The 13,115-nt window shown below is 42.5% G+C and overlaps 1 protein-coding gene across 2 annotated transcripts in view; it reads right to left on the reverse strand.

The window, feature by feature from the left end:
• METTL24 (methyltransferase like 24) overlaps nucleotides 1-13,115 on the reverse strand; it is a 102,224-nt gene that overhangs the window by 57,780 nt on the left and 31,329 nt on the right. For both annotated transcript variants that reach the window (XM_032484694.1, XM_006187407.3), the window contains exons 2-3: nucleotides 9,444-9,542; nucleotides 2,011-2,150 (exon numbers count right to left, since the gene is read on the reverse strand). In XM_032484694.1, the coding sequence (XP_032340585.1) occupies nucleotides 2,011-2,150; nucleotides 9,444-9,542 (239 nt within the window). The remainder of the gene's footprint in view (nucleotides 1-2,010; nucleotides 2,151-9,443; nucleotides 9,543-13,115) is intronic.

Here is a 13,115-nt window from a genome sequence, read left to right on the forward strand (position 1 = left end):
ACTATCCCAACACTCTCAAATGCTTACGCCTCATTTCAGGACCACCACTTCTGGTCTGGGTCTCTTTCTTCCCTCAGCATCAACTGAGATGTTGTCAGTCAGCTATTTACCTGCCCCCGAAGCAAGCAATTCATCTGAGAAGCAGGGAATGCTTGTCTGGATTCTCAATCCTGAGTAACAGTGCAACCAACATAAACATCCACAATCCAACGCACCCTTTTTTAGGGCATAAGAAATATTGTCTTCAGTTTCCAGTTTTCAATTAAGCATTGTCAGGTTTTGAATCAAATGTTGGTCCTTAAAATCTATTCATTTCTTTTCCCAGTGGAACTCAGCTGTTCCTATCTGCTCTTTACAAAGTTGATTTTGAACAGTGAACATTTAAATTAAAATAAGAAACTACCTTTTTACATGTAATAATCTGAAATCTTATAGCAGAACCAATTTATCTAATGGCTCTGAAGTATAAGGAAAGCAAAAAGGAATTTGAAAGATTTTCCCCAAAACAGTCCTCCCAGTTCTGTTTTACTCAGTTATATGCTTTAAATGAAATTATTCCAGGGTGTAAAATATTAAGCAAAACATAAAGGCAGTTTGGAGCAAGAAATTAGGACCAAGCTGAGATCTCTAATTTGCATTTAGTATTATGCAATTATTTTTATGACCTGGTTTCATACATTTTTAATATGACATAAAATAAACTCTACTGTCACAACTTCCTATTCTTCTTACAATTTTGCAGTATGGCTGGTGGGCTCCCAGAAAAAGAGCTCTGTTTTAATCAACTGGCTGAGCAACTCATTTCCTAATCCACAGCCTCCTAGTTTAAATCAAGACAGAACCAGCTTCCCTCCTTCGTCTCCTTATCTCATGCAATAGTTTATGGAGCAAATGTGTACTGAGTACCTACTGTGTATCACACTCCACTGATATACACCATGGCTCTTCATTTAGTTCACAGAAGAATATTTCCATTATCCTGAAACTGTTACTTGAACTGCTTGTGTGTGTGTGTGTGTTTAATCCATGCTGATTATAACTATGAATTCTTGTTTGATAAAGTTTGACAGCGATGGTGGATGCATCAGCCCTTTTGGGTGGGCCTCCACAACACCCAAACGTCTGCCCCGAACCCTTATCATCTAGGATTCCAGTTGGCAATTGTCACTCCTGATTCTGAACATAAACTGCAGAGGAGATGAAACCTATTCATGAGGAAAAAGCAGATGATACTTGCGAAGGTCCTCAATATTTTGTAAAGGACTCCAGGCATCTTTCCTGAGAATCTAACCACACAACTTCTACAGAGGCTACAGAACAGGGTATTGCAAACACGAATAACTCTATCTTGCCTTTTTTTGAGACATACATAATTTGTAAGTTTTCAGGACTGCTTACATGTGTACTGGTGTATTTGGTGAGATAATCTCATTATGTTACATTCACCCTTTTACAAAAAAAACTCTCTAAATCTAAATTGTATACTTAGGTCATTTTCAGCCTGAATAACTGAATATCAATACTTCGCAGTTTTGATAAAATCTCATTGTTTCCATAGGAGTTCCCTCTTCTTTCTTTTTTAGTGTAAAACTATACACAGATTTACCGTTGGCATAAAACATAAAAATCAAACAGCAGCCATTTGTCTTGGGTCACTCATCATAACTGCATATAAAATTTCTAATATACTCACTGTTCTTTTCTATTTCTAATAAGAATGCTCTAATTCCAGCTAGAAATCATTGGCTTCAGCAAGAAGATCATCATTATGTTGAAAATGGAATGGAAGTAGCCAACTTACTACTAGCAGAATGGAAGAGAGAGTGGCCCTGGCCACTCTGGTGAGCTGCAGGTGCCCACAGTTACATAGCAGACAGATGGGTCTAAAACGATGGCAGGAGAAGCAGCAGAGCACCTGTTATACCTACCAGCATTCATAATTTGTGTTGTTGACAAAGCCTTGGCTGCCTGCAGGATCTTTTTTTTCCCCCTGCTATAAAACGTACTTACCCTAAGGAATAGAGGCGGCACTGCTTGTTGCGGATTTGATGAGCTAAGCCAAACCTGTCATCAAGACAGACCGACCAGGGCTTTTTTGCAGGGCTGGAGTCAGTGGCTAGGCTGTCTGTACTCATGTGATCGCATGCAATCTGTAAAGATTGGAAATCAATGTGAAAAATTTAAAGCACTGGATGATAGATGGCAGGTAGAGACTTACTGCTTCCCTAGTCCCTGAAAACCATAACAGAAGAGTTATGTCCTTCACTGCTAACTACTCCCCTCCCCAGAGAAATACAAGACTGCTGTGAAATATCTGGAGGAATTCCAAATACCAGATCATAGGTAACCTCGTGGAGACTAGAAGCAGGTTTGAAGGGAAGTTAAGAACTTCTATAGCCATATGCACACGTGTACTGGGAGAACAAATCAGGAGTAAGGATACAGGGATGAGGGGTCACGACAGGCTTTGCAAAAGTATGTTAGTCCTGGAGGAGGAACAGAACTGAGACCAAGAAGGGATTTCCAGACATGAAGAACAGTGCTCCCAAACCACAGATGTCTATTACCCACAGCGTTCTTACCAGAAGTTGTGAGATAACGACCAAAGGAATAGATCTTAGAAGGATTCAAGATTAATCTATTTCTTATCACAGGCAGATACAGTGGGGCCACTATGGCCCAAAAAGGTAACGTGCTAACCAAGGTAAACAGCTGATCAGGGGTCAAGTGAGAATAATACATAGTCCCTGCTAGCAAGACAGTACTCTGTGATACACTGTTCTAATGAGCTTCCTCCTGTAGGGGAGGGCAAGAGCCCCAGCCAGGAAGGAAGCTCTTCCTGAGCTAGCCAAAGCACCTCTCTTAACTCATCCAACAAAATTAGATAAGAAAACCAAAGGGAACATGTATCTAAGCCAAGCAAGTCTTTAACTTCAAATGCACTTTAAGTAAATATACTTGGTGAGGAATTCTGATTTGTGCTTAAGGCTGACACAGTGTGCACGGCTGAGGCTGCTGGAACCAAAGAAAACAAGTTTTGTGGCCAACGTATTTATCTTACTGAGCAACAGTACTTCCCTCTAATTCCTCAAAACTCTCATAGCCATCATGATGCACCATAAATCATGCAAAAGCTCTTGCTGTCACATCACAGACAACAGACCACTCCAGATGCAAAGGATGTTTTGAGGTTCACTGCCTTAGTTCATTGAAAAACATAACAGCAAACAATTTTCTTCTTAAGAAGATATTCTAGACTTGCCCAATCCTATTATTTAAGTCATTTTCCAAAATGTTAATCTGAAAAGAGCATATTATTTGTAACCAGCATCTCCCTTATTCTGGCTGTAGTCTAGGGCTGGCCTGGCAAGTTCACCCCAGCACTATCAGTGACTGAGTCTTTTGCTAGAATACAGACATTTTATGGGAAAGCTTAAAAAGTGAAATCCTATATATTTACTTATTCTATTCCCTTGATGAACTAAAAATTTACATTTCAAGGCAAGACAACAGAAATGTAAACACAAAATTTTATGACCAACCACTTGCCTTGTATGTGCAGACATCTTTGGTGAACTTTATGTATATACAATATTAATATATCATTTCCCTTAAAGGTAGTGACTGGTGCAGAACAGACTGGGTCAGGTAACCTGGGGAGATACTGGGCCTCACTTAAGGGAAGTTCTTAGCTTAAATACTTACTTAGAACCTTATTAATGTTACTAGTCATACTACCTGTATTCTGCCTCTCTTATAGGATTATTGTTTCTTGTATTACCAAATGTGTGACTGAGCCTCCAATAAAATTAATGATTAGGCGACTTGAAACGATTGACCAAATACATAGTTCTATAAGATCAGTGATTGTAATAGTGTAAATTTACATATGGAAACAAGCAACAAGAGGGAACCATTTCCTGGACCATAACAGACTAGGAAGATAGGCAATCCAGAGGATTCTGACTACTGTTAACAGGGTCTAATCCAGTAATAGCACATTGAGTGGCCTATCAATTAAATCCTCGCCTGACCTGGGGATGAGAATTCCTGGCACCATGGGACAAAGTGGTCACAAAATGCCTCCCAAACCTTGGTCAAAATTAAGACCCAAAGGGAGGGGATTGTAAAATAAAGAATGTTCCCCAACATCCAGTTCTACAAGAATCAAGTCATTAGCTACTGCAGTTGCTCACCTACAATACAGCCTGAAAGGAATTCAGGGCAAAAATCAGGATGAGGCATTTTGCGCTCTGAGAAAACTGGCAGAACTGGCCCTCAGACAGTCAGAGATTTTCAGGAGAAAATTTATGAACCCAGGTTCTTGCATCTTCCCATACTTAGAAAAGCTCTAAAGCCATTAACTAAGATATCTGCTCCTCACTATTAATAGTAACTTTCTACCAAGATGTGTGATTGATTGCACAGTCTCCTTCGTCAAAATCACGTATCTACTTGCTTGTCCCCTTACCTCCTTGGATCAGTCCTCAGAGCTCTCTTAGGAACTGTCTCCCAGGTTATAATCCTAAATTTGGCTCAAATAAAATTTCCCATTTCTTTCTCAGATTGACTGTTGATTAATTTTTGTTGACATCCTCAATCCAGTATCTTTCTATTTGTCTACCCACAACCACTGTTGAAAGGAAAAAATAATAATAGAAAATGGAACTGAATCTTCTCTCAAGCAATTAGTACAGAATTCATTTATTAACTGGATTTGTCAACATGTTAATTTGTATAATTCATTTCCTACTATTCTCCCACAGATTAATGGAAATTGTTTCTCTGCCTGCCTGCTTCTTGTCCCCACCCACCCAAAGGAAAAGTTGCTAATCTAATTAGTCAAAGCTCAGTGTTCATCAAGCTTGTTTTTCACTAGTAGGTGAGTTAAAATGCCTTAAAACTTTGTTGGCACTCGGTTCCATGCCCTGTCTCCTGAAAGCAGTTAGTTAAGCCAGGGCAGTTCGGTGGATCCCAAAGACATGCCTGGATCTCTTAAGCCTGAGTCATTTGTTCTAGGGCAGCTTCCTGGGGTATTTTTATTAAAATGGTATGATAATTCCCATTTGTTATTGTTCTTTGTATGCACTCTCCCTAAGAACCTCCCAAAAGTCAGATGAGGAGATGGACTGTCACAGGTTCTTGTTCATAATTGCCTCCAACACCGTTTAAACCTAACTCCAGCCTCTCCTACCGTGTTTCTCAAGGTGGGCCCACAGACATTCCGATGGATGTGGGAGTACTTAAAAATGCAAGTTCTTAGTCCCACTCCATATCTATAAAATCAGATTCTGTGAGGCAGATGCACGTGAACGTGTACTTTAATAAGCTCCCCCAGGTGATTCTTTCACAGGTGGGCCTATGAATTTCCTGGACACCTTCTGTAAAGCCCCACTGGAATGTTCAAGCCCATCCTCATCTGTGCCTTAGCAAATTAAGGGAAGAGGCTATGCTGGGCCAGAGCTTTCAACTACAAACAGCAGTCCCTCCAACCCCACCCCTAACAAAGAGCCAGAGGCAGTCCCTACAATTAGGTCTAGACCCCAAGAGTCAGGTTAGTGTTAAGAGTCAAGATTCAGGGCTTTGAGGTTCAACTGCTCCTCCTTTATGAACCCGGGGGAGTGCAGTTTTATTCTATTAAAGACGCTTCAAGCACTTCTTCCTCCACAGGTTTTGTCTTGCACAGATATATCCCTATTGGAAAACTATTCTTTTCCATTCAATCTCTCCTATGTCCCCCTTTCCTCTCCTAGTTCAAAACTACACACAGGAGTTTTTCCATTTTAACCATTTATTAACCAACTCATTGATAGACATTAGCTTTTGAAAACAACTAGGAGTACTCAGTAAAATTCATCTCTTAAAAATTAATTAAATATTGATTTTTTCAAACTTAGTTAAGATTTATGGTCAGGGCCTCAATAAACTCTCTTGCAAGCAAAATCAACTCCTAGCTAAGCTCTAACTCAGGTAATTATGTTTTTTTCTTTCTATCTAATTCTCCTTGTAATTTTTAGCTATATAAAGAGAATTAGCCCTGAACAAAAGAAAACAGACTCCAGGAAAAAAAAATGTTTTCTGAAATGCTTTTTAGTTATTTAATTTGAAGGGATCCAATTTGTATTCATTTCATTTTGTATCCCAAAAGCCTGAATAGCATTTCTGCCAATCCATAAGTAGAATCTGGCAAAGGGAGCTCTTAAAATTTGGGGACTTTTGGCAAGAGTCACTTCAATAATCAAACTGTATGTTTACATAATACATTATTTTAAAAAGTAAAATATCAAGGAAAGAGTTATATTTTTGTTGCTTTTATCCCAATTTGTGTGTGTGTATGTATGTGTGTAATAAATATGATAGATACTATTGTTATAAATTTGTGAAATCTGACCCTCCAGATCCCTGGATTCTTATGTTATTCTTACAAATAGATGGGTAGATGATTAGATAGACAGACAGACAGACTGAATTTAAAACACTTTTTCTTTTTAGAACAACTGTTGCTTAGATTAATTTTGTACTGCAAGCCATGCTTCCTGAAGGCATATGGTTTGGGGGTTGCCATAAAAAGCTAGATCTGGAGACTTCCTTTAGAACAGAGCACTGTGTTTCTGATTTAACCATTTCTTGTCAGCAGCACACAGTGTATCCCTACTCCAGAACTCAAGAGATATAATCACAGGCTTTCACATTAGAAAACAATACCTAGTAAAATTGAGCTTGATATTCTGCCCTTTGTACCCAAATACTATATCCTCTGATGTTTCATTAAAAATGCAGGGCCCCAACCATGTCATCAGGGTTGCCACAATGCAAAAGTCCAGGGGTGCCAGGCCCAGAACAGTCTAATGCCACACTGTCCCATGCTCTGTGCTTCTGTTCCCGAGCTCCCTTGGCCTGGTGGACACCCATCTGTTCTCCCTGTTAGAGAATACACAGCTCTCTTGCATCCTAGCTGTTTATCAGTGTGTGTGTGTGGAGAGGGTGTATTTAATTCAGGTTTGACATCTCAGTCAGTGCCCAGCCCAATGTCAGCCACAGAGCAAGTGCTCAACAAATACCCACTGAACTGAGGAATGAATAAATCAATGATGAACATATCAAATGCTGGGCCTTGCTTTACAAGCTTAAACACAGATTTGAAGGAAATTTTTAAAATTTTAAAAAGCAGCATAAGAGGATAGAGGTGGAATTTGCTTAAGTATCTACAGAAGTTTTTTTTTTTTTCTTGCCCATTATGACTCACTATTGCTAACTGTGAAAATTTTAGGTAATAGTGACTCTAATATTCTGCCAGTTTTGTAGGCTTTCATTGTCAAGATGAGTTCTAAATGAGGCACAAGCACCCCAAGCAGCCAAAAAGCTCTGCATTACATAGAAAGGGGGAGGAAGCACTGGTTAGTAGGATTCTGATTAAGAACCAGTTAGTGTCATCTCTGACAAGCTCCCACCTGCTGGCCTCCTAGTGACCTGGAAGTACACAAAAGCATAGGACTGTAGTGGGTAGAATGACCTCTGATGACAAAACCATCATGAGGTCTGGAACTTTATCTCATTCCTTTGTATAGGGGAGCTTCAACAGCCAAATCTCTATTATTATACTCATCAAGCTGAACAATAATTATATGTCCATTTATCTACCTTCCCAACTAGCCTGTTGGTCACTTGAGGGCAGAGACTGTATCTCCAGGGCCTAGCACAGTTCCTGGCACATAGTAGGATGCTCAGAAATACTTGGTTAATAACAATTCTGCACTAGTCTCAGCTCAGTACAAGCTCATGGAATTAGGAGGATCTTGGAAATAATTTGATGCAATCTCTTCCTATTCAAGATCAGAACAGCCAGAACCAGAGAAGCAAAATAAATTGCCCAGGGTCACAACGTCAAACTACATCATAGGATGCTTTTTTTTTTTTTTTAAGAATTTTTTTCTTCTCAGTCCATAATTCATGGGGAAACTCCAAGAGGGGCTTGAAATGACCCTTTCATGCCTCAAGAGCTTCTTCTAAGTTAAAACGCCTTTTATGAGTTACAGAACATGAACCTGAAATACATATAAAATGGAATTTGGAGGCTTTTACATAGTCAGTTTATTGGGGGGGAGGGGTGAAGCCCACAATTCTCAAATTCAACTCATAAATTTAACATCTCTCATTTTTCTCTGGGGCTTTTAACGGCTTCTTAAAGTCACAGTTAAGAGATCCAGTGTCTCATTCTTCACGTAAAACCAAACTATGAAATTAAAATTTCAGTGTTTTAATTCAGTCTGTGTAAGTCCACCAAATTAATTTGCAGCAGCAAAATAAGATGAAATTATGTAAAGCACAGGGACCAATTTATCATCCCATTACTCATGATGAATTCAACAAGCTTTTACTTCTACATCTAGATGACAAATATTAAAATCCCTGGTTGTCTAACCACATCATATGAGAAATGGGACTTTCTTTTACCCCTAAACTAGCCTTCTAAAAATTTAGAAATATATGCTCTCCCATGGATGAAAAATGAGCTTGGCTGCCAGTGAGGTTTGGGAGGGGGCGTGGCATGCCAAGAGCCAGTGTGCTGAAGGGAAAGCAAAAGAACCAGGGATCCAGTGCCACACCAGCTCTACTGTGCAGCTTCCCGGGGTGGGGGGTGGGGGGTGTCTGTGCACGCCTCACAGGCAGTCTGAGTTTCTAATTTACTAACACCTCTCAGTTCAGGGCGAAGTTTCCCTAAGGCCTTGATTTCCTCCTCTGTCTCTCTGTCCCCAGGATCAGGCTACTTGAGAATGGAACCTCCTGATTAATGTGTCAAGAGCCATAGATGCTCCTTAATGGACGGTCTCTGCCTGCTCGGGGCGCTGGGCAGGAGCTGCCACAGTGTGTTAAGTCACTAATGAAGGCCAGTGCTCAGTAATGATTTAAAGTGCCCTGAGAATAGAGAGCCTTAGGATTCATTAGCTCTCCTCTGACTGCCTGCAAAGTCTCCTCTGCTCTCTGGCCTAACACACCCCTGCCTGCCAAGCTTCTGTGGCAGAAAAGTGAAAAGGCAGATTTCTCCAAATACACAACGGAATTTGAACCTCCAGATGATGATTTTGGTTTGTGACACACTGGACTGCCTACTCATGGGCACGAATCTGTCACTTCAAATGGCTTTCCAAAGCAATTTTCTAAAGTAGATCTTTAAAACACATTGGGATGAATCATTAAAACATCTCAGGATGATGATACTCCTGGAAGGGAGAAGATGCCGAAGCCGAAGCAGATGGAAGGCATCTTTTATCTGCCTCTAAGTGAGTGGATACATTTAAGAAGCAAGGCCTCAGAGACTGCCCCTATCAGGTTGCTGTCAGGAGGCCCTGAGAATCTCCACAGCCCCTCACTGCCCCTTCCTTAAAAGGGGCAATTAGCATCTTTTACAGAGTCTCCAAACCCACTTGCACCAGAAACTCAACCTGAGTGGTGCTGATGTATCTCAGGAACCTCAAGGCTTCTTCATCCAGTGACCGAGCAGGGCCTGCCCAAGGTTGGAGATCTATATGCCACCGGGGACCCTGTGAGGAGAAAACACAGGTCATTGCATAAGGGATCAGGCGCTTGGGGTGGGGATAGGAAGGACGCAAAGTATCAGTGAGGCAAGACTGATAGCCGCCTGCAAAATAAGCACGGCTGCACTCAGGCGGCAGGGAGCTGGTTCTGAGCTGCTGTTGTTAAGGTGACATCAGTCACAGGGAGACAAATGAGGCCTGAGAATGCCCAGCTACCAGGTGAAGCAGGAGACTGCAAAGGCCAGAGGGGATGTCTGTCTCAAGCTTCTGATCAAAGGCAAACTCCAGCTGACCCCATTGGGCTCTCTCAACTGTGGCTTTATACTACCCTGTGCCACTCCCCATTGAGAAGCAAACCTTCCCTGTCTCCTACAGTTTCCAAGGCTTAGAGCTTCAGATATAGAGGCCTCCTAAGGGCCAGTTTTGTTTTCATGGCACCATAATGCCTGAATCCTCATGGGGCTTGGGCATCTTCCCACCACAGACACAGGGAGAGGGGGGAGGGCACCACCCAGTGTCCAGACCTCAGTGCACCTGGTGTCTGGACCATGCATGTGCCAGTAGACCCTGGAGCTGTCCCCACCAGGACCAGCCAAGGGTGGACTTCTAGCACTGTGAGGCAGTCTCCACCTTTCAGCAGAGGACATGAGGGGATCCCAGGAGAAGAGTGAACAGAGATGAGCCCTAAGCCCCCTTTTGCAGCAAAGGTGGGGTGGATGAAACGTTGGGGGAAGGTAGTGATGATCTAGAAGAAACAAAAATGGGGACCCCCTCCAGTCAAAAGGAAGCACTAGTCATGAAGTCCTTGCTGGAGCTCAAGCTCCCCACCTATAGTTGTCACCACCTGGAAACCTCCCAGAGGCTGACTGTGATCAGAGTGTAGGGTGGAGAACGGTGGGGGCTGGGCAAGGAGAAGCCCCAGCAGCTGGCAGGGTGAACGTCTAGCATCAGGAAAGTCTTGGCACAGGGGTTCCTGCAGAGTGGTTGGGATTGGCCCCAACCACTAAATTCCATTTTATGGTGAGGATGGGGTCAGGGGAGGGTTCTGAGGAAAAATAAAGGGACTATTCATGTACACACATTGTTCTCTAGTCAGGTATTGCAATGGTCTGAATGGGTGTCCCCCCTCAAATTCCTATGTTGAAATCCTGATGCCTAATGTGATGGCATTATGAGGTGGGGCCTTTGGGAGGTGCTTAGGTCATGAGGGTGGAGCCTTCATGAATGGGATTAGTGCTCTTTTAAAAGAGACCCCACAGAGTTCCCTAGGCCCTACCATCACGTGAGGACATGGCGAGAAGGCCACCATCTGCAGCCTGAACGAGGGCCTTCACCAGAACTCAACCTTGTTGGCACTCTGATATTGGACTTCCAGCCTCTAGAACTTTGAGCAATAAATTTCCTTTGTTTATAAGCCACCCCATCTGTGTTATTTTGTTATCCAGAACAGACTAAGACAGGTATCATGCAAGAATTATCTGTCACTCAAAAAGAAACATCTAAACAGGCTAGCCCTGAGACACTCTAGTACATATAAGGGGTTTTTGCCCCTAAATGGGATGGCCTAGGTGACTTGGGGTTAAACTGAAAGCACGTAGGAATAGGGTAGTCAGTGTGAAGCCAGGTGTGTGGCCTTGGGGAAGAGGTGTGTGGCCTTGGGGAAGAGGAGCAAACTCTGGCGTGAGGGTCTGAGTTAAATGCAGACACTATGTAAGTGTAAAGCATTATTCCCGGTTCGGCATTATGAGACTCATGTCACTGCACCACGTCCCAAGAGCCCACAGTCTTAGTGGCCAGACAGACCTGCACCACCGTGTAGTGACTGAGCACCCTGCAGTCCTCTGGACTAAAAGCACCCTCACTGATTTCCCACAGGCTGCTTTTTCCTCTGGAATCCTTAGGGCAAGGCCAGTTTCATGAGCATGCAACCTGCAGTCTCAGAAGGGCCTGTGTTTGGCTTAATGCTCTGCTGACACTGTCCTGAGACTCTTAACAATTTTTGAACAAGAGTCCCTTTTATTCTGCACTGAGCCCCACAAATTATTTAGTCAGTCTGCCCTGAGGGACATCTTTCCTGGGGAAACAGGCTTTTCTTATAGCTATTCTTGTCCTCTGAAGGTTGAGCCAGCAGAGGCTGTAGTCAGAGAGAACCTGAGAACATTAACTCATATATCCTCCCAGTTAATGGCTTCCACCTCCCTATTTCTTTTCTCCATCTCTGAATTAGCTGTTGATTACCACTCAGTCAAACGATATTTATCGAGCATCAGCCATCCAGTGCCAGGTACTAGTCAGCATAGACATGAACAAAACCTGGACTCTCCCAAGAGGCACTCACAGTCTGGTAGGGGAGACAGATATATACGACATAACATTGATACAGAAATGCTAAAACATTACAGAAAATCATTCTTTCCAGGAAATTTTTAATTATGAAGTCATAAATTATACACACATTTAAGGATAAATGCCTCTTAGTTTTGCTTGGTCACATTCTTTTTGAGTCAGTAGAGTGCCTCCCCCAGTTGCCGCTGCTGTCAGCACAGCAACACAATGCTGCATGCGAACTCGTCCGGGCCTGAGGTTTAAAAATCCTCCACATCACTGTCGTGGGATCTTTACAAGCACTCCGGCATCTGGCCCAGGAGCCTCTTGATGAAAATGATAAGGCTCTTCTAAATCAAGGATCTGAAACTTTTTCTATAAGAGATCAAATAGCAAATATTTTAGACTTTGTAGGCCTTAAGTTCCGGTTGCAATTCCTCACCCTCTGTTGTAGCTCAAAAGCATCCAGAGACAGTAAGTAAACAAATGGTCAGAGCCGTGTTCCAATAAAATTCCACTTACCAAAACAGCCGGGAGGCTGGATTTGGCCTGCAAGGCTGTAGCTTGCTGAGCCCTGCTCTATTTGATTCTAATTTGGATGTAGACTGGCCTGGAAGAGAGTGTTTACTTAAAATAATGCAAGAGAGACAGATTATGATATCTAGATTACAAACAACTTTGTCATCTAGGTGACTTGGGTAAATGTCGGTCAGGTCCCAGCAGGATTCAGTGGGAAGAATTTAGCAGAGAGACTATCTACAAAGGGGAAGGCAGAGTTTAGGAAACCAATAAGGAGTAATGCAGTACCCATGGCTGGTAGCACCAGGGAGCCCTTACAAACCTAAGTCTGAAGGAGCAAGGAGGGGGAGAAATTTGTGAAACCTAGAGAGGGAAACTGTGTGGGGAAGGTGTTTAATAGAGGAACACAGCCAATCCTGTCACATCCAGTACTATTATTTACCCACCCTACCTGTCAAACCCAAGAAGAAGCTAAAGAAGACAGAGGTTGCAATTGATCCACACAGGTCAGCCTCCCAGGGTACAAAGCAGGAGGAGCAGGATGGAAAGTGGATCAGGAGAGGCGAGTGGAAGGTCTCCTACACAGCATCCTTTGCAAAGAGGCATTGAGATTTGCATGAAGTCATTCATTCATTCACTGACCATTTGTGCCTCGTGCCAGGCTCTGGATTACAATCCAATATGGGACACAGCTGTGTAAACCAATAAATGCAATGAAGTTCTGCAAGGGCTCTG

The sequence above is a fragment of the Camelus ferus genome, chromosome 8 (genome assembly GCF_009834535.1).
Source record: "Camelus ferus isolate YT-003-E chromosome 8, BCGSAC_Cfer_1.0, whole genome shotgun sequence".
In the NCBI taxonomy this organism is placed as follows: Eukaryota; Metazoa; Chordata; class Mammalia; order Artiodactyla; family Camelidae; genus Camelus; species Camelus ferus.